This window comes from Agelaius phoeniceus, chromosome 8, assembly GCF_051311805.1.
Source record: "Agelaius phoeniceus isolate bAgePho1 chromosome 8, bAgePho1.hap1, whole genome shotgun sequence".
Taxonomy (NCBI): domain Eukaryota; kingdom Metazoa; phylum Chordata; class Aves; order Passeriformes; family Icteridae; genus Agelaius; species Agelaius phoeniceus.
The window spans coordinates 36,854,915-36,874,547 of NC_135272.1; the positions used below are offsets into that span (position 1 = coordinate 36,854,915).

The 19,633-nt window shown below is 55.5% G+C and overlaps 1 protein-coding gene across 1 annotated transcript in view; it reads left to right on the forward strand.

The window, feature by feature from the left end:
- Positions 1 to 19,633, forward strand: part of SGIP1 (SH3GL interacting endocytic adaptor 1) — a 54,645-nt gene that overhangs the window by 17,911 nt on the left and 17,101 nt on the right. Inside the window, exons 4-16 of the mRNA XM_077182641.1 lie at positions 1,128 to 1,184; positions 1,591 to 1,645; positions 2,454 to 2,629; positions 5,140 to 5,151; positions 5,653 to 5,664; positions 6,557 to 6,581; positions 6,937 to 6,988; positions 8,103 to 8,188; positions 9,848 to 9,940; positions 10,801 to 10,875; positions 12,609 to 13,046; positions 15,855 to 15,976; positions 16,686 to 16,812. Of these exons, the coding sequence (XP_077038756.1) occupies positions 1,128 to 1,184; positions 1,591 to 1,645; positions 2,454 to 2,629; positions 5,140 to 5,151; positions 5,653 to 5,664; positions 6,557 to 6,581; positions 6,937 to 6,988; positions 8,103 to 8,188; positions 9,848 to 9,940; positions 10,801 to 10,875; positions 12,609 to 13,046; positions 15,855 to 15,976; positions 16,686 to 16,812 (1,330 nt within the window). The remainder of the gene's footprint in view (positions 1 to 1,127; positions 1,185 to 1,590; positions 1,646 to 2,453; positions 2,630 to 5,139; positions 5,152 to 5,652; positions 5,665 to 6,556; positions 6,582 to 6,936; positions 6,989 to 8,102; positions 8,189 to 9,847; positions 9,941 to 10,800; positions 10,876 to 12,608; positions 13,047 to 15,854; positions 15,977 to 16,685; positions 16,813 to 19,633) is intronic.

A 19,633-nucleotide genomic window follows, 5' to 3' on the forward strand; every position in this document is an offset into this window, starting at 1 on the left:
ACAAATCCGTGTTCTCTGGTTCCTAAAACTTAGTTTTGCACATTTGAAAAGAAAACCCAAAGAAACAGCCAAGGAGCAGCTGTTTTAACCCTTTTTGTGCCACCCCCACCTTGCAGCAGCCCAGCCCTCATCCCAATGATCCAACCTCCAATAGCAAAGCCGAGGGCACGCGGGAAGGAGGAAATAAAAACGGGGTAAGGACAACTGAGCTCGGCCCCCAGCTCCCACAGGGCTGTGGAAAATAGGGAGCCACCCTTGGTTTGGAACCCAGAGCGCAGGAAAATCCATTTAGGGTCAGCCAGGCCCATGGAAATGGGGTTAAATACAAATGGATGGGGGAAAAGCAGGAATCCCCTGGAGCAGCACCCAGAATTCCCACAGAACAGAACCCAGGGGAGGTTTTCCCTCCTCAGCTGAGCTCCCAAGGGAGCTGCTCCACCCAGAGCTGTGGAGGTGAGGGGCTGCACACAGCCCTGGATCAGGGAGTGCATCCTGCCAGCCCCTCGGAGGGAGCTGGGGTGGGAATGGTCCCCCTGGAAGCTCAAGGGAGCTGGATTGTCCCATTTAGGTGCCCAAAATCGTGGTGGCTGTGGGAATTTGGGTGGGTTTGGGTGCCCAGAGCCAACCAGGAAAGGGTTCTAGAGGTGAGGGATGCCTGGAGCCTCTTCCAAATGGAATTCCCTCAATGCCAAGCAGCAGTTCCTGTGTGTGTTGGTGTTTCATGGCATGGACTCATCCCACTGCTCCATCCCAAATTCACAATGCCTGGCATGTGGGATAACGGGATCTGGCTCCTTCCTGGGATTGCTCTTTCTTGGGGAAGGGGTTTTGTCTCCCAGGAAATGTTTCCCCATAAGTTTCCCTGCCTTACTGGCTTTGGGAGCTTCCCAAGGGCTGGAAGATCCCAGCACAGGGAGAATCAGCCCTTTCCTCACTTTTCCCTAAGGAGTGTTGGGTGGCCACCTGAGGAATATTCAACCCCCCCGCCTCCTTTCATCTCTCTGGGATGGGAGAACCCCAGAGATGGGGAATGCTGTTGGGTTTCTGGTGTGGGATAACAGCATCTGCTATGGGATGTGCTGTGCTCCTGCTTCCTCCATTTGAATCTTGGGAATTTTCCTTTCCAGAAGAAAACCAATGGAGCCCCAAATGGATTTTATGCAGAGATCGACTGGGACAGATATGTAAGTGTCCCCTGGAGCTTCCCTGCCCCAGCTGCATCCCATGGGACCCCCAGGCTCTTCCCACACTCATTTTGGGCTCTTTGGGTGAAACCAGCTCTGTCCAGACCCCAATTCCATACCTGCAGGTCAGCCAGAATTCCCAGGGATGAGGTGGCTCTGGGGGAGCTCTATCCTGGCCCATGGGACGTTGCAGTTTATCCATAGAAAACTTTGAATTCTCAAGAAGGATTAAAACCTTTCCTTCTGCAAAATGCATCGTGGAATGTGAGGTGCCCTTTGCTCTGTGGGACCCCGGGGGCTTGGGCTGTGCAGGACATCCTTTCCCACAGGAGGGAAGAGCTGCTCCAGCTTTCCAGGAATGAACATTCCTCATTTTTCTGTTGGTTTTGCTTTGTTGCCTATCCAGAACTCCCCTGAGCTGGATGAGGAGGGATACAGCATCCGACCCGAGGAACCAGGATATATCCTTTGGTTTTGGCTTTGCCTCTTGGGTTACAGCCTGTAACAGGAGCTGGGCTCACAGGCAGGCCTCTGGCTCTTTTTATGTCACTGTTAGTATTTATTATTAATTACAATTATTTATTTCCACCTTTTGATTTTCATTTGGAGCTGGCTCTCCACAGATCAAGCTCAATTACCTGAGACATTTGAGTTGTCTTTGATTCACTGCTGTGAAATGAGGAGTGGGGGAACATCCCACGGGATGCTCCATGGAGACCAAAATGTCCGTGATTATCCTGAAGAAAAGGAGGATCAGGGAGGAGCTTCTGGGTCTTGACAAGGAGGGTGGAGCCAGGTGGAGTCGGGATCTGCTCCCAGGGAACAGGGACAGGAGAAGGGCAAACAGCTTCAAGTTCCAGGGGAGGTTTAGGTTGGATATTGGGAAAATTTCTCCATGGAAAAGGCTAGTCAGGGATTGGCACAGCTGCCCAGGGCAGGGGTGGAGTCTCCATGCCTGGAGTGATTTAAAATCCATGTGCATGTGGCACTTGGGGACGTGGCAGTGCTGGGGGATGGTTGGACTGGATCGTCTCATAACCTGAACAATTCCATGAAATCCAGACATGGATTCATAAACCAAACCCCTGGGCTGGATTTATCCCTGAGAGCAGCAGCTCCTCATGCTCTGGCTGCACAGGGACGCAGTAGTGGCAGTCCCAGCACAGGATTATCCCTCCCTTTTGGGATCAGCATTTTGGGATCACTAAATTCCTGCTCTCCAGCAAGCTGGGAACACCAAGGGAAGAAAATTCCTTAACTGAGCTGTACCTACCAAAGGAAAGCACTTCTACTCCTCCAGCGAGTCAGAGGAGGAGGAGGAGGCGCACAAGAAATTCAACATCAAAATCAAGCCCCTGCAGGCCAAGGACGTCCTGCGCAGCGCCGCCACCGTGGACGAGCTCAAAGCCTCCATCGGCAACATTGCACTTTCTCCATCCCCCGTGGTGAGTCCCCCCACTCTTCCCCACTCTTCCCCACTCTTCCCCACTCTTCCCCACTCTTCCCCACTCTTCCCCACTCTTCCCCACTCTTCCCCACTCTTCCCCACTCTTCCCCACTCTTCCCCACTCTTCCCCACTCTTCCCCACTCTTCCCCACTCTTCCCCGGCCTTCCCCGGCCTTCCCCGGCCTTCCCCGGCCTTCCCCGGCCTTCCCCGGCCTTCCCCGGCCTTCCCCGGCCTTCCCCGGCCTTCCCCGGCCTTCCCCGGCCTTCCCCGGCCTTCCCCGGCCTTCCCCAGCCTTCCCCGGCCCCTGGTGTGTCCCAGTGCACCTGGTTTGAAGCTGCCAGATAAATTTGGTGATGTTGGTGCCTTGTGCAGGCTGCCCTGGAGCAGAGGCTGGGCAGAGCTCCAGAATAAAGCAGGGATTTATTCCAAGCATCTCCTCCATGGATCCACCTTGGGCAGCACCAGAGCCCAGCCAGGCCTGCACCCAAGATGAACCAAAATGGCCCCAAAATGCACGAGCGGGCACGGGCTCTGTCCCTGGGATCAGTTCTGCTCCATTTGCATCTTGCAGTTAATTATCCAGCCAAGAGTTTATTATGGCAGCCCCTTTTATAGGGGATTCAAAATTCCTATGGATATCTGATGGGTCAGGATCTCTGCACCACCCAGGTCCTCAGCCCGTGATATTTGCATTTAGGATCAGATGGGGCTGGCTCAGGGTCCTCTGTGTACATTTGAACCCAACCGATCCTTGCCTTGTCTGAGGATTTGTTTTGCTTCTAAGCTGGTGGAGTTTGGGGGTCTGATATGACCAAATTTATCTGGCAGCTGCAAACCAGCTGCACTGTGGTAGTGGTGCTGCACTGGGATCATCCCAAACTCTGTGGGAGCTGATGTCCTACTTGGCTTTGGTGTCCTTATTTTGGGGTCTGGTCTGCAGGTGTTGCTCAAATGTATTGAAATGATGTTTCCAGTACAAAACATCTCAAAAATTCCCTTTCCTGCTCATAAAAGAGATCAGGATGTATCATTCCCTGATTTTTTTATTTTCCCTCTCTTATCCTCACTTTTCAGTGAGGAAAAAGAGGAATTTTCAGTTGTCATCATTCAGGGTCTTGCCCTGATTCCCAAGCCAAGGGAAGCATCTGTGGGGTTTTCCATGGGGTTTTAGAGGGATATTTCCCACCCTGGAGGGGAATCCAGGTTCCTGGAAGGAAAGCTCATTTTTCCTTAGCCCATCCTGGCATAAAGTCTATCCCCCTCTGCTTTTCCTGAGCTTGTTAAGATTCCTGTTGGCTCATCCCAATCTGTTCAGCCATGAAAAGATGGGATTCTGGGCTTTCAGGAGGTTTTGGTGTGGGCTGAAGTGACTTCCCAGACAAAGCTTTCCATGATTTATAAATAACCTGGGTCTGGAGTGTGAATGGTTCTCCAAGCCAAAGTCAAACAAAATCCATGAGCTTTGTTTCTGCTTCCCAACCAGGGAGTCCCTGTTTGTTGGCATTCCAGGATTAGAAATGGCAGCTGGATGCTTTGGGAAGCACAAAAAGAGGGGGGAAAACCCAATCTCAAAATGAACAGTTTAATATTGATGATAATAGTATTAGGAAAACCAAATTCTGGTGGAATGTGCATTTTACCAAATAGGACTTTTGTCTCCCTTTTCCCGTGGTGTTTTTCCTGCTGAGGTTGGGGGGTTTGGGGAGGGGTGAGGAGGATCCCAGTGTGGGGTGGGCTGAGGGATTTGGGTGCTGGGCTGGAGGGGATCCCTGGGCTGGGTTGGAGCCTCCCTGGAATGTGCTCAGGGAAAGCCCCTGAGGCTGAGCAGGAGGATCCCAAAGCCAGGACATGCAGCCAAGGGAGCAGATGGGCCAGGAAAGCACCAGAGCCCCGGGCAGGAGCTGCCTGCAGGAACCTGCAGGAATCCCAGGATTCACTGCCAGGCATCCACAGGAATTCCAGGATTCACTGCCAGGTCCCTGCCCTCATCCTGGGCTTGTCTTCTCTCCCAAACCAGCCACAAAGCCCTGCTCTGGAATTGCTGGGAAGGAGATCATAAATCCCATGGATTGGGCTGGGAGGGACCTAAAATCCCATCCTATTCCATGGCAGGGACACCTCCCACTGTCCCAGGCTGCTCCAGCCTGGCCTTGGGCACTGCCAGGGATCCAGGGGCAGCCCCAGCTGCTCTGGGCATCCAGATGCCTTCTCCATAGTCACCATCATTCCCAGCCCTCTGCACTGGGAGTTCTGGTGCCTTAACTGGGAATGGCCAGCAGGGCCTGTCATGATAAAACAATGGAATTCTTCCCCTAAAATGGCTCAGACACAACTTTTCCATTTCCAAATGCTCCCTCTCCCTCCAGTCTCCCACGTGAGGGGTGAAGCTGGAGCACTCCTGTCCCTCTGCTTTGTCTTTAACCTGACACAAATCTTTGATTCCTCTTTATAAAAAAATCCCTCACCTTCTCATTCCTTCTTTTTTCTCTCTCTCTGCTTCCTTTTAGAGGAAAAGTCCGGTAAGAAATGCAATTTTTATCTCCTGGAATATTTTAACCCGGCTTTGTGTGTGCTCTTGTCCTGTCTCTAGAGCTGAAATGCCAAAAGCAAATAACAAATCCTGTCCTTCTAGAATGAAGTTTAATTTCCTTTATTGCTGACTTAGAGTGTTTTAAAATAGAATGTGTAAAAATAGAGCTGGGCTTGGCTCTGAGAGTGCTTTGGGGATGTAGTTTGAGGTCCAAGAATTTGGACCAGGTGTGTAAGGGCTTGGTTTTACCTGGACTGGGGCACCTCCAAAGGGAGGAGAAGGCAGGAAACCCATCCGTGGTGCCACTGGGGTTTCTCCAAGAGAACTCAGCTTCCAGGGGGGAGATCCCCCCATTTCCCAGGCCTCGGGTTCCCCTGGGGGGCTGTCCCAGGGTGGCCCCCAAGGCGTGGTGGTGGCAGCTGGGGCCCTGGGGTGCTGACGTGTCACTCTCTGACCAGGTGTCTCTTCTCTCCCCTCTCGCTGACCGCAGCGGCGCAGCCCGGTAAGAACTGGGAGGGGGGCACGGGGGTCCCTGCTCATACTGGGCTCTGGGGGGGCACAGGGCATGGGACAGCTGCCAGGGGTGTCACACAGCCCCTTGTGTCACCCCAGTTGTGACCGTGCTCACAGGGGTCCCAGGATGAGGGAAGAGACGAGGATCTGACTCCATGTTTCAGAAGGCTGGGTTATTATTTTATGATATATATTATATTAAAACTATACTAAAAGAACGGAAGATAGGATTTCATCAGAAGGCTGGCTAAGAATAGAATAAGAAAGAATGATAACAAAGGCTTGTGGCTTGGACAGAGTCTGAGCCAGCTGGGCTGTGATTGGCCATTAATTAGAAACAACCACATGAGCCAATCACAGACCCACCTGTTGCATTCCACAGCAGCAGATAACCATTGTTTGCATTTTGTTCCTGAGGCCTCTCAGCTTCTCAGGAGGAAAAATCCTAAGGCAAGGATTTTCCATAAGAGATGTCTGAGACACCCAGTGATAGCACTGAGGGCCCTCAGTGATGGGGATCCCTGGAGACCCCGCTCTGGTTCTGGGGTGTCCCCACTGCCATGGCTGGGAGGGTTTGGCTTCTGCCCCACGAGCCCCTGGCACAGCTGCCCATGGCAGTGCATGTGCCCATTCCCAGTGCATGTGCCCATTCCCAGCCCCTGTGGAGGTGGCACTGGGCACAGCAGAGCTGCCAGAGGTGCCTTTGTGTGGCTCAGCAATTTCCTGCAGGGTTTTCTGCTCCCTGGAGCTCAGGCTCCTGCAGGAAATGTCCCCTCAGACAGCTCCTGCCACCTCTGCTGGGCTGCTTTGCTCCTGGGGTGACAACTGCCACGCACCCCTGTCCCCATGCATCCCACTGATCCCTGTGTTTCTCCTTCCAGGGGACGATTAAAAGGAATTTATCCAGTAAGTATCTCCTGCAGTCCATAAAACCAGCACTCCTTGCACCTCCTGGGGGGTTTTGGGGAGTGGGGGTGGGAAAAGGAGTGAGTTAAATTTAGTTAAAATGATCCTGGCAGAGCTGGTGGCTCCCAAAAGCTTTCCCTGGAGAAGGTGTGGGGAACATCTGCAGCAGAGCAGTTCCCTGATTCAGCTCTGTACAGAAATAAATCTATATTTATTAAAAGCAGATTTTTCCTGCCAGGATCCCTGGGACACCAGGTGTGACCCCCCCTGCCAGCAGAGGGTGTGGGGGCCAGGGGGCTGCTCTGGGGTGGGAATGGCTCTGACTCTCATCCATGTGTGTCCTGTCCTGTCCCAGGTGAGGAGATCACGCGGCCCCGGCGCTCCACGCCCACGCCAGACCCCGCCAGGTCAGTGCAGGGATGGTCCTGGCTGGGACCATCCCAGGCTCAGGCTCCTCATCCCCACTGGGACTGGGACATTCCCACTTGCACTGTGCTGGATGGGAAGCTGGAGGGGCAGATGGGATTTTGGGAAGGAATTGTTCCCTGGGAGGGGGAGGAATGGAATTCCCAGATTTGCTCTGGCTGCCCCCTGGATCCCTGGCAATGCCCAAGGCCAGGCTGGAGCAGCCTGGGACAGTGGGAGGTGTCCCTGCCATGGCAGGGGTGGCACTGGGTGGGCTCTGAGGTCTTTCCACCCAAAACCATTCCAAGATTTTGGCAGGACTGAGGGGCTGGTGGTGGTTGGGATGCTCAGTGCCCATCCCTGCTCTCCAAGGGCATTCCCTGCTGGAAGCCACCTTCAGCCTGATCCATAGGGAGCAGCTGGCCAAGCTTTGGAGGGGGTGTATTGATTCAGGACAGCAAACATGCAAGTTTTTATGGAATAAAGCCAAATCTCTCTGGGAATGTGCCCTGTGCAGCTCCAGGGGTCGACTCAAGGTGTGTTGGAGCACAGCATGGCCCAGACCTCAAGTTTTTATTTTTTTAATCCTTTTCCATGAGGTTTTGACTAATCCCAAGCAACTTGGTGTCCCAGCAGCTGCTGTGGCACCACAGGGTTGGCACTGGGGTGCTGCTCCTTTCCCCCACCTGGAACCCTGTGTTTGGCCAGCTCCTCCTTGGTCTGGGGTAAAAAAAGCCCTCAAAAATATTTGTGTTTGTCTCAGAGATGGGGTGAGAACCCAAACTTGTCCCTCATGGTTGCCCTGTCCTCCTCTCACCCCACCCTACAAACCTGTCCCTCATGGCCGCTTTGTGCTCTCTCACCCCACAAACCTGTCCCTCATGGCTGCCCTGTGCTCTCTCACCGCACAAACCCCACAAACCCCACAAACCTGTCCCTCATGGCTGCCCTGTGCTCCTCTCACCCCACAAACCCCACAAACCTGTCCCTCATGGCCGCTTTGTGCTCTCTCACCCCACAAACCCAAACCTGTCCCTCATGGCTGCCCTGTGCTCTCTCACCCCACAAACCCCACAAACCTGTCCCTCATGGCTGCCCTGTGCTCTCTCCCCACAGCAAGAAGGCCGGGGAGGACCCGGCGGCGCTGGCCCCGCTCTTCGGGCCCCCGCTGGAGTCGGCCTTCGAGGAGCACAAGCTGGATGGTGAGTTTGGGGCATTTGGGACATGGAGAGGGACTTTGGGACAGGGGAGTTTGGGGCCCAGGGCAGGGGAGTTTGGAGCCATGGTGGATGAGTTTGGGGACAGGGCAAGGGAGTTTGGGGATGGTGTGAGGGCATTTGGGGCATGCCAGGTGACTTTGGGCCCAGGACAGGTGAGTTTGGGGACCTGGTGAGTGAGTCTGGGGACAGGGTGGGTGAGCCTGGGGCCAGGACACATGAGTTTGGTGACAGGACAAGGGAGTTTGGGGCCAGGGTGAAGGAGTTTGGGGCCATGGTGGGTGAGTTTGGGGCTAGGGTGAAGGACTTTGGGGACCTGGTGAGCTTTGGCCCAGGGAGTGTGAGTTTGGGGCTGGGGTGAGGGAGTTTGGGGCCAGGATGAGTGAGCTTGGGACTTGGTGAGTGAGTTTGGGGACAGGGTGACTTTGGGGCCATGGTGGGTGACTTTGGGTCCATGGTGACTTTGGGCCACGGTGGCATCTCCTGTCAGGGACATGGGAAGGTTTTCCAGCCCTGGCAGGGGTGGAGTCCCCATTCCTGGAGGGATTTCAGAGCTCTGTGGAGGTGGCACTTGGGGACAAGAGCAGGGGTGGAGCTGGCAGTTCCACGGGCTCTGAGGGCTTTTCCAAGCTGGACAATTCCCGGATTCCCAGGTTCTCAGCCCTCCTGCTGCAGGAGGAAGGAGCCCAGGCAGGGGTTGAAGGACAGGTGACCACGTTCAGGGTTAATTCAGGCTGGGTGGAAGCACAGCAAGTGCTTAAGTCAATTAGTTAATTATGAGGTCTGGGAGAGATCCTGACAGGGAACAAACGGGTCAAGAATATCAAAACTCAGCATTTTCCAGCCAAACCTTCATCCTGGAGCAGGGGGGTTTAACTCCACCCAGGATTCTGGAGGCAGCTGTTGGACAAGCCTTGCACCCCTCCATGCCTAGGAAATGCCATCTCAAAATGTCATTTTTCCCTCCTTTAACACAGAGACACTTTGCTTCTTTCCAAAGCTGATTTTCCCAGCTTTCCCAAAGCACAGGAGCCTTGCAAGACTTGTTTTCCCCAAAACCAGCCCCATCCATGCCCTGGAGCGGGTTCTTCCCAGAGATTTCCCCCTCCTCCTCCTCCTCCTGGAGGGCCACTGCCCTCGTTATGTCCTGTCATTAACACCTCCAGTTAATTCTTTTAATCAAAACAACATTTGGAAGCAGTTCTCTGCACAAAACCTCCAAGAAATCTAAATTATACATGAAAATATCTTCCCCCCCCACCCCCTTTATTCTCTGGGATTACAATTATCTTTTCATTTTGCTACCTGATGGGTTTTTTTGTTTGCATATCCTAAAATTCCAGACCACTCTGGCCATCAATACAATGTTTTCCTTCCCATAATAAGCCTCGAAATCCATCCCTGGCATTGTTTTATTTGTCAAGCAGCATAAGTGTCAAACTAATTGCATGTCCTGCTTCAAAATCAGACAGGATTTTAATTATCCACCGTTACAGAACCCCCTGTCCTTAATTAATGAGGTTTCTGTCACTGTCTGGGCCCTCTTTTTCCCAGAGCCTCAGTGTCTCATCCGTGTGTTTGGGTGATGGGAAGAAAATATTTGGGTTTTTCATTGTTTTCAAATGTTTATTTTTGATTTTTCAGCTGCTCTGGACCAGCCTGAGATATGGGGGTCAGTCCAGCCCATCAACACAAACGTAGAGTCCCCAAAACTTCCAAGACCTTTTCCAACTGGAAGTAAGTGGCCATGCAAATAAATTAATATATCCAGAAATCAGGCCAAAGATTTGAGCTGTCCTCATCCAGGCTGTGCAGTTCCATGATATTTTAAATTAAAGGGGTTTTTTTTTCCCCTTTGTTTGGCTTGGGTGACAGCACTGTGGGGTGGAGGAGGGAGAGGGACTGATAAGGGGTGCAGGGATGGGATGCATCCTGATCCTGCACGTTCATGCCGAGGTGACTTGGCTGGAAAAGTGGGAAGCACCGGTTTTTCCAGGATAACGTCAGGGAGAGCAGCACAGCCCCAGCCCCGGATTTTTATTGCAGCTTTTCCTCCGCCCGGGGCAGCTGCGGAGCCATTTCTTCTGCAGAAATGCCCCTGTAAAGCACAGCTGGTTAATTAGCCGCTGTTAATTAGCCCCAGCGTTCCCGATCCCGGATCCACATCCTGAATCCACTTGGGATGGGCACGGGAGAAAGGCGGAGGCAGCTCCGTGCCTCGGAGGATCCAGGTTTAATTAAAATGCTAATTTAGGGGGTTGAAACAGGAGATGTAAAAAAAGGGGGGAAATTCCATCAAACCCGAGAGAAATGGCTTCCCACTGCCAGAGGGCAGGGAGGGGTGGGTATTGGGAAGGAATTAATGGGATGTTGGGAAGAATTCCTCCTTGTGAGGGTGGGGAGGGATGGGATGGAATCCCCAGAGCAGCTGGGGCTGCCCCTGCATCCCTGGCAGTGCCCAAGGCCGGGCTGGACACTGGGGCTGGGGGCCCATCCCTGCCTTGTCCCCTTTCCCAGGGATCCCGTCTGCCGTCCCAGGGGCTGTCCCTGCTGCTCTCCGGCTGAACTCTCCCCTCCCTCTCTGTGCTCTCTTGCAGCCCCTCCGCCGCTCCCCCCGAAGAACATCCCGGCCACGCCGCCGCGCACCGGCTCCCCCCTGCCCCCGGCCATCGGTAACGGCACCGGGGACGCGGGGACCGCCCCGGCTCGGGGGTGGGACAGGGGAACCAGCCCCGGCTCGGGGGTGGCACTGGGCAGGGGACATATCCCATCCCCAGCTCTGGGGGGGACACGTCCCCATCCCTGTGGCTGCGTTGTGGGCACAGATTTGGTCCCTGTGCATCCTCTGCCCTTGGAATTCAGAGAATTCCAGACTGGGCTGGGTTGGGAGGAATTTCTGTCCTGTCCCAGGGTGCTCCCAGCCCCAGTGTCCAGCCTGGCCCTGGGTCCAGCCCTGGTGTCTCAGTGGATGCTGCAGTAGAAGCAGCACAAAGATGTTTTTGCCTCCCAAGTCGGTGTCACCCTGGTCAAATTAATGTTCTTTACACCATCCCTGCCTTTGGATCAGTCGCTCTGGGAATGCAGTGCAGGATTAGCCTCAATATCCTGCTGAAAGCTGGGATATATTCCCAGTTCCAGAGCCCTGCACAGCCTGTGCTGAGGAAACCAGAGTTGTGCAGGGTCTGCCGGTGGCAGGAGCTGCTCCTGCATTCCCTGCCCCCAAATCCCTGCTGAGAGGTGGGAAAAGGCCCCCTGATCCTGCAGCCTGGGGCAGGGAAGGGAAGTGGTGCTGGGAATGAGGGACAGCCTGAGGGCAGGGATGGAAAGGTGTTGGATGCAGCCAGAGGACAGCAGGTGCTGCTTCCAAGCATATAATTCATGGTGCTGGCTGGTGCAAAAGCAGGGGCTGAGCAGGGAAGGCTGCACGGGGCCAGCCAGAGCCCCTCGGGGTGAAACCCCTGTGCCACGAGGAGCCCCTTGCTCTGTCCATCCCCATCTCATCCGTGCTCCCAAATCCCGATTTTCCAGGCTGGCAGGGTGTCCATGTCCATCCATCCATTCATTCCCAGCAGCAAATGCCTGATCATTTGCTGGGCTGTGCCTTGTGTATTTGTGGAGCAAGTGGCTGAGATCTGGTTTTGTCTGGTTCAGCAAATTCCTATTTTATCCCCCCCACCCTAAATGTAGACCCCCAAAACAGAGGAGCAGGGATGGGGTGATGCTGCCACGAGGAGCCCAAGGGGCATTTAGTGTCAGGCTCTCCCTTCCCTGGATGTGAAGTGCTTGGCTGGTGGATCTGTGGTGGTTCTGGAGTCAGCTGGGAATGTTGCTGTGTGGTGGCTCAGTGAGCAGAGCCCTCAAATCCCCTTCTGTGCCTCGAAATCCCCTTCTGTGCCCTAAAATCCTGATCAGTTCCTGCTTGTGGCTGGATGCATTCCCTGTGGCTGGAATACACTCCCCGTGTGCATCCTGTGCTGCATGCCCAGACTCCAGCAGTGTCCAACCAGCATGTCTGAATATATGTATTTATACCTGAGTGTTTATAAATATATATATGGAGAGAGTGGGGCGTGCCAGAGCGCTGAGTGCACACCTTTGGTACCTGCTGATAAATCAGAGTTGCTGATAAGGACGTGATGCGGTTTAGAGGACAAAAAAGGCTGTGAATTTGGGATTCTTGCTGTGAGTGCTGGCTCGTGGTGCATGCTCCCTCCTCCAGCCTTTGGATCCCGCGGGATTCATTCCATGTCACACCTGGCTGTGGTGGAAACGTTCTTGCCCATGAATTATATAAATATAGATGAGAAAAGGTGCTTGTAGAGCCTCTCCCGTAGAAGTAGAGCCCGTAGCGAGTAGCGCAGCCCTCCTTAGCGCCCGGTGTAAAATAAACCTCCTCTGACCGCAGGAGGGGACCAGGCAGCAGCAGAGCCCAAACGGGACAAACTCCCGTCCATCAATGACTTGGACAGCATTTTTGGCCCCGTACCGTCCCCCAAATCTGCTGCTGCCACCGCGGAAGACAAGTGGGTCAATTTTTCCGATCAATCCCCGGAGACCGCGCCTCCGGAGCTGTCGCCCCGGGCCAAAGCGCCGTCCCCGGCGGGCAGCCCGGCCAGCGCTCCGGCCGAGCCTCCCCGCCCGCTGCCCTCGCCGCTGCAGCTGGAAGACGCTCCCAAGAAGCTCCCCGAGCAGCCCCACCTTAAGGATGATTCCGCCGAGCCGGTCGCCTCTCCCAAAGATTTTGGGCCGGGCCAGAGAGGGACCCCGCCGCCCCCTCCGCCGCCCACCTACCGCGCGGTGGTGTCGTCCCCCGGACCCGGCGCCGGCACGGGAAGCGCCAGCGGTACGTGCTGAGCTCGGGTGTGCTGCCGTGTGGCCCTGGTGACCCTCCCGCCTGGCTGTGTCCCTCCGGCCGTGCCCTGCTGCCCGCCCGTGTCCTGCACCTCCCGTGTCCTTCTTTCCCGGAGCCCTTCCCGCACCAAACCGGGCGCGGGCTCCTTGTTGGTGGTGTTTGTTGTTGTTGTTGTTGTTGCTGCGGTTGTGTCCTCCGTGGGGATGGAATGGTTCGGGTACATGGTCTGAGCGAGCCTCACATCAGGGTCGGGGTGTTTGTTTTTATCGCATCCTCTCATCCCGGTAATTCCCAGGTGGGAATGGTGCTCGGCTCTTCCTGGCTCTGGGCGTGGATGGGAGATGTGTTCTGGGCTGAACCTCTCCCCCGGGAGAAGCTGCTGGCTCTGCCTGCCTTCACCTGCTTAATTATGAATGTTCATTAAGGCAAATGAGCCAGGGAGGCTCGGCTTACTCGCACTCCTTGCCTGAAGGAGCTGCAGCCTGAGCCTGCTCTTTTAGGGCCTGAGCCCAGCTCAGCCCTGTGCTCCCACCCTGCACCCACCAAAGGTGATTTTTGGGGGCAATCAGGGCCTTGAAGGAACCTGGTGGTGGGGTGGGAGTGCAGCCCCCCAGCTCCGTGTCTGACCCCTGCCACCCTCCTGGTGGGAGCTGGGGGTTTGTGTCACTGCCCGGGAGATTTGTCACCTCCGGGAGGGTGCCCTGAGTGTGGCTGGTGCTGCAGATGTGGCTTTGCTTCAGTGCTGGTGGCTTTTCTGTGCTGGTCCGGGGGGTGGGCAGGGTCTCTGTGGGGGCTGGAACTTCTCCAGGAGCTTCCAGGAGCAGGAAACACCAGGATCCATCCTGCACTGCTTCTCCCAGCTGAGCACAGGATGGAGATATGCCAGGGACCCCTGTGGGGGTGGATGGATGGAGAAGCCTGGCCCAGGAGATCCACAGCCCTGCTCCAGGAACTGCCTCCTGTCTCAGTCTGGGCAGCAATGGGAAATGAATGAAAAAAGCCACACAAAAATGATGCAAATCCTCCAAAAGCTGCAGCAGGGTCTGCAGCACAGATCCAGTGCCTGTCCCACCCCTCCCACCTTTCCAAGGCTGGGTTCTGGGCGCTGTGGAGCAGAGCCACCCCAGGATCTCCTGCTGCCCTCAGAGCCTGTGGGTGTCACCAAGGCAGGGCTGGGCCCTGTGTGGGGTCATGGTGGAAGGGCTGGGTTGGAAGGGATCTCAAAGCTCCTCTTGTTCCAACCCCCTTCCACCACCCCACGCTGCTCCAAGGCCACCATTCCAGCAGATTTCTGATTCCATGCTGGTTTCCACATGCTCTCAGTTTCTGGTTTAGGAAATGTCCATTTCCTGGATGGAAGCCACCATCTGGCTGGGATTTGGCTACCTGGTGGTCACAGAACCCTCCCTGACACTCAGTCCTGCAAGGTTATTTTCCCTCAATATTTCCTATTTTCTCTGGCTTTTCTTGGGATAAGGAAGGAAAAATTCAAACTTTGGTTCCCAACTTAGGGTTTGAAATAAAAGTGGCTTGAATTTTGGAGTTGTGCAGAGGAATGACTGGAATTTACTCCCTTTAAGCCAGGCCCTCTCCTGTCTGAGCCTGCTCTCCTTCACCTCTTCTTGTTTCTATAAATCCAGCTTTGATCTTTGCTTAATCTGAGTTATCACCCAAAGAACTCAGGAAATTATTCTCTTGTAAGTGGGAAATCATTAAGCTCTCATCTCATCAGTCTGAGCCATGAGCTGCTGAGCCCTATGGAAGCTGGTGACAAACTCTGGCTCAGCTATCCCGGCAATGAGCTCCGAGTTCCCTCCCATTCCTGCTGCCCTTCATGGCCTGGTGCCCCCTCTGCCCAGCTCCAGGTCTTGCTGGGCTTCTCCTGGAAGGAATTCCTGTGTGTGGGGTGAAGAAGGCTCCTGGCTCGCCCGTGAGGCACGTGTTGGAATTCCCATTTGGTCACAGAAATCCCCCTCTGCAGCAGGGTCTGTGTGAGCCCTGAGCTCAGCTCCCTTTTTCAGGAGCCTCTTCCAGCGGGTTGGGAGCTGTGCTGTGCTCCCAGCAAATCCCAGAACCTTCCTCTTACCCCCTTCCCCTCCTTTGCTGGGCCAAAGCTTTGCCCTGTGACGAGGATCTGTTGTATTTGTGGGGTGCCCCGTGGCAGGGAGGAGTGATGAATCTGACCCCATGTTCTCAGAAGGTTAATTTATTATTTTATGATACTATATTACATAAAGAACACTACACTAAACTATACTAAGGAATACAGAGAGGATACTGACAGAAGGTTAAAGAGATAATGAAACTTGTGACTCTCTCCAGAGTCTCAACACAGTTTGACCCTGATTGGCCAATGAGTCAAAACAATTCACATGAAACCAATGAAACCATCCCCAGTTGGATAAACAATGTCTAAACACATTCCACATGCGAGCACAACACAGGAGAAGCAAATGAGATCATATTGTTTTCCTTTTTCTCTGAGGCTTCTCAACTTCCCAGGAGAAATCCTGGGCAAAGGGAATTTTTCAGAAAATATGACTGTGACAAGGATCCCTAACTCCCAGTTGTGCCAGCCCTGGAGCAGTGTTCCATCCATCATCCCATCCCTCCTGCTCCCGTATTTTTGGGAAAGCTGTACAATGTCAATTTTGCAGAGAGAACCAGGCACAGAGCAGCCCCTGCCAGGAACCCACGGGCATCATCCCTCCTGGAACGTTCCACGCGCAGCAGCTGGGCAGCTCTGGGTGGGGCAGAGCCCGCGGGCACTCACGGCTCCCGTTTGTTCCTTCCTCGCAGGTTCCTCGTCCCCGGCGCGGCCCGGCACGCCGCTGGCCCCGTGTGGCACTCCCCCGCCGCCGCCGCCCCGGCCCCCGTCCCGGCCCAAGCTGCCCCCGGGCAAGCCCCCCGTCGGCGATGTGGTACGTGGGCAGGGGCTGGGGGCACGGCAGGGCGGTGCCGGGGCGGCGGGTGGCGTTCCCATCTGGAATGGGACAGCGGAGCGGGGCCGGCCGCGGTCAATGGGGCGGGCTGGGCTCCTCTGGGATCTGTGGATTCCCCGTGGGAAGGGCTGTGCCACCTCTGCTCTGCCAGCCTGGTGATGCCAACCACGGTGCTGGGTCAGGGCAAGGGCTGGGGTGGGAATGTGCCCCGGGAAGGGTCTGGGGGCAGAGCAGTTCCAGCCTCCCCAGGAGCGGTGCCAGCGCAGGACTGTCCTGTGTGCCACCCCACGCTGCTCCAGGTAAGGCGTGAGGGCTTTGGGGTTGATGCTGATTTGGGTACAAAATGACCCCAAAGGATCCCTGAGGGCCTGGGGAGCTGGCACCTGGTGGGCACTGCTCCCTTCCCAATGCCCAGCCCATTCCATCCATGCCACAGCCCCTGGAGCTCCCACCCTCGGTGTGGATGGGTGGGAATCTCCACACTCACCCCCACAGTGGTGGGGATAATCTACTTTCCCAGCTCCAAGCTAAAATGCCTTTGGTACTAAAACAACCGAACTCATTCCAGTTTTTCCTCTGGGGCACCGGCAGGGCAGTCAGGAGGGTCCAGGCAGAATTTTATTTGTTTGATGCAAATGTTTCTGTTTGGATTTTCTTTAACTTTGTGTTGTTTTATGTTTCTCTCCAGTCCAGGCCTTTTAGCCCTCCCATCCACTCCTCCAGCCCTCCTCCGATAGCACCTTTAGCCCGTGCTGAAAGTACTTCTTCCATTTCTTCCACCAATTCCCTGAGTGCAGCCACCACTCCCACCGTTGGTAAACATGCACAGCACTGCTGTTCTTTCACCTTTCCTAATCCTCCAGTAATTCCTGAGGCCTTTTCATTCCCTAGGTCATTCCTTGGGGTGGATTCCTTAGTTTCCATCAGGGTTTGAAATGCTGAAAGGGATTTGAGGGGGGTGATGGATCAGGAGGGTGATGCTGTCAGGGAAGTTTTTCCAAATGTTGTGGGAAATGGATGTTTGGTGAAAGTCAAGGGAATTGTAACAGAAAATGTGATTCTGGGCTGTAAATTGGGGCAAAATAAGCTTTTTTTGCAGGGGATGCTTGTGCCTGGAGGGGAGCGGGGCTGGAAGCCAGACCTTGGGATCCAGGGACATTAAATCTCTTGGAATGTCTTAAATTCACACTTGCCCTCAAAGCGGTAACAGAAAAAGGGTCTTGGAAAAGAAAGTGGCTCTTCCCAGCACGTCCTGGGGCAGAACCAAACGCTGCAGTTTTCCTGGGAAAAGCGGGGTTTGCCAAAACCCCGGGGCTGAGATGAGGAATGGGAATCGAGTCTGGCTGGCAGCTCCCAGCTCCAGGCGCTGGGTCCCCCCACGCCTCCCCCTCCATCCCTTCTGTCCCCTCCTGTCCCCTCTGTCCCTGCTGCCGGCGCTCCCCATCGTCCTCCTCCTCCATCCCTGGCTGCCAGCCCCTCGCTTCCTGCGGCTCCATCTCCTCCAGGATCACCTCCCTCCCTTGTCTTTTCTCCCCAACCCTCTGGAAAACCCGGCCTGGCGGGAGTTCCCGTGCGCTCGGCCGTTTGTCACCGCTGTCCCCGCGGGGAGCGGTGGCACTGCTGCCACCACCCCCCTGCGGCGGCCGGCAGGTGCCGGTGACGGCGCTGTCCCCGCGGTGCCGGTGGCACCGAGCCCTCCCCGTGGCTTTGCTGGAGTCTCGACTGCGTCTCCGTCCTGTTGTCACCTCACTCTCAGGTGTCGTAGGTGCCCGTGCCTGTTCCGGCTGCTGGTCACTGTCACAGCACCTGGCTGGAACAAATGTCACCAGGACAGCGAGCCCTGAGCGTCCCCTGTGCCTCTGGCAGTGGCCTTAGCAGTGCCTGAGGGCACGGTGGCCACAAGGACACGGTGTTAGGGGAGGGGACAGCCAGGCTGAGGACAGGGACAGTCCCAGGGGCAGCGGGAGGCTGGGAAGGGCGATGGGAGCGAGCTGAGCTCTGCCACCCCAGCTCCCTCAGGCTCTCCGTTTGGATTTCTTTTTTCTCTCATATTTTTGATGACTTAGTGAGCTCCCCGTGCTGAGCAGAGGGATTGAGGTTGCTGGGCGGGGTGGGGAAGCTGGGGTCCCACATCCTCTATGGAGATTTCCTTGGAGCAGAGCCAAAATCGGGGCCCTGGGGTCACCCCTGACCGGGGAACTCCAAACAGGGCAGCCAGGAGGAGCATCCCAGATTTTGTAGGTGTTGCACTTCCAGCTCCATGCAGAGATTATGCTGAGTGGGAAGGGACCCACAGGGATCATTGAGCCAACTCCTGCCCTGCACAGACACACAACAATCCCACCCTGTCCATCCCTGGCAGTGCTGTCCAAACGCTCCTGGAGCTCTGGCAGCCTCGGGGCTGGGACCATTCCCTGGGCAGCCTGGGCAGTGCCAGCACCCTCTGGATGAGGAACCTTTTCTGCTGGCATCCAGCCTAAGCCCTGGGAAATGCTGGATGGGGCACAGGCAGAGACAGACAGGGTTTGGGGTCTGCTTTGGGACAGCGTTTCCTTGTCCCCACCGAGGCCAGCCAGTGGTGCTGGGTGAGCATCCAGGGAAGCCCACAGCAGAGGAGGAACAAATTCCAATTCCCAAAGAGGAAAAGCTGGGCTGGGAGATGTGCAGGGAAGGGCAGGTCTGGGATCAGGGACCGCTGCAGGTCCCGGGGGCTGGCACACCCCAGTCCAGCTGGGGCTGGAGTCTGGCTCCAGCACATTCCCCATCTTCCGTGCCCTGTGGCAAAGTCCCATGGAGTTTGTCTGGGAGCAGGGGCAGGGCTGCTCCATCCCCGTGTCCTCCGTGCTGTTCTGGTGTGCTTTCCTTGTTGGCTGCATGTCCGTCTGGACAATTCCTGGCACAGCAAGGAGCTCTTTGGTTCCCGTGTCGGTGCCCCTCCGTCATCTCTGTCTCTGCGTTGATACAAGTGCGCTGCTTGGTTTCACTTGGGATCCGTGTTTTCATTCTTTTTGTGCTCTTTTTTTTCTTTTCTTTTCTTTTTTTTTTTTCTTTCTTTCTTTGTTTCCTTTGCGTTTCTTCTGCTTGTGTTATCAGAGGATGATGCTTTTATTGACAAACTGCCCGCGTTTGAAGGGCGCAGTGAAACGCCGGCAGGTACTGTACTAGCAGGGAATTGCCGAGAATTCCGCCTTCGGAGCGGCACCCACCGCTCGCAGCACCTTGCATGACAGTTTCTCAGCGACTCAAAGGACTTGGAGGTGGAAGGTTGGCACCTCCCGAATTCCAAAAGGTTCATTTAGCAGCTCCAGAAGCTGTTTGCCCCACGCCCCCCCTCCCGCCCTCACATCCCGAGTTATTCCAGCGTGGTGCCTCTGGAGGCGGCGGGAGCGCAGGGAGCTGGCTGTGATGGGAAGGGAAGGCTCCAGCTAGGATCCGCTGCTCTGTGTGCGTGTGTCCGGTTCTCTGCAAGTGTCGTGTCCTGAGATGCGAGAGCAAACAGCCACGTGTCACTGTCCCTGAGTGTCACTGCGGGGTGGCCTGCGGAGCAGCATCCCGCCGGGAATGCTGAGGAGCGCCGGCACCGCTCCGCGCAGGCACAACCCGGAGCGCATGAGCCGACAAACCTCTTCTACCGCG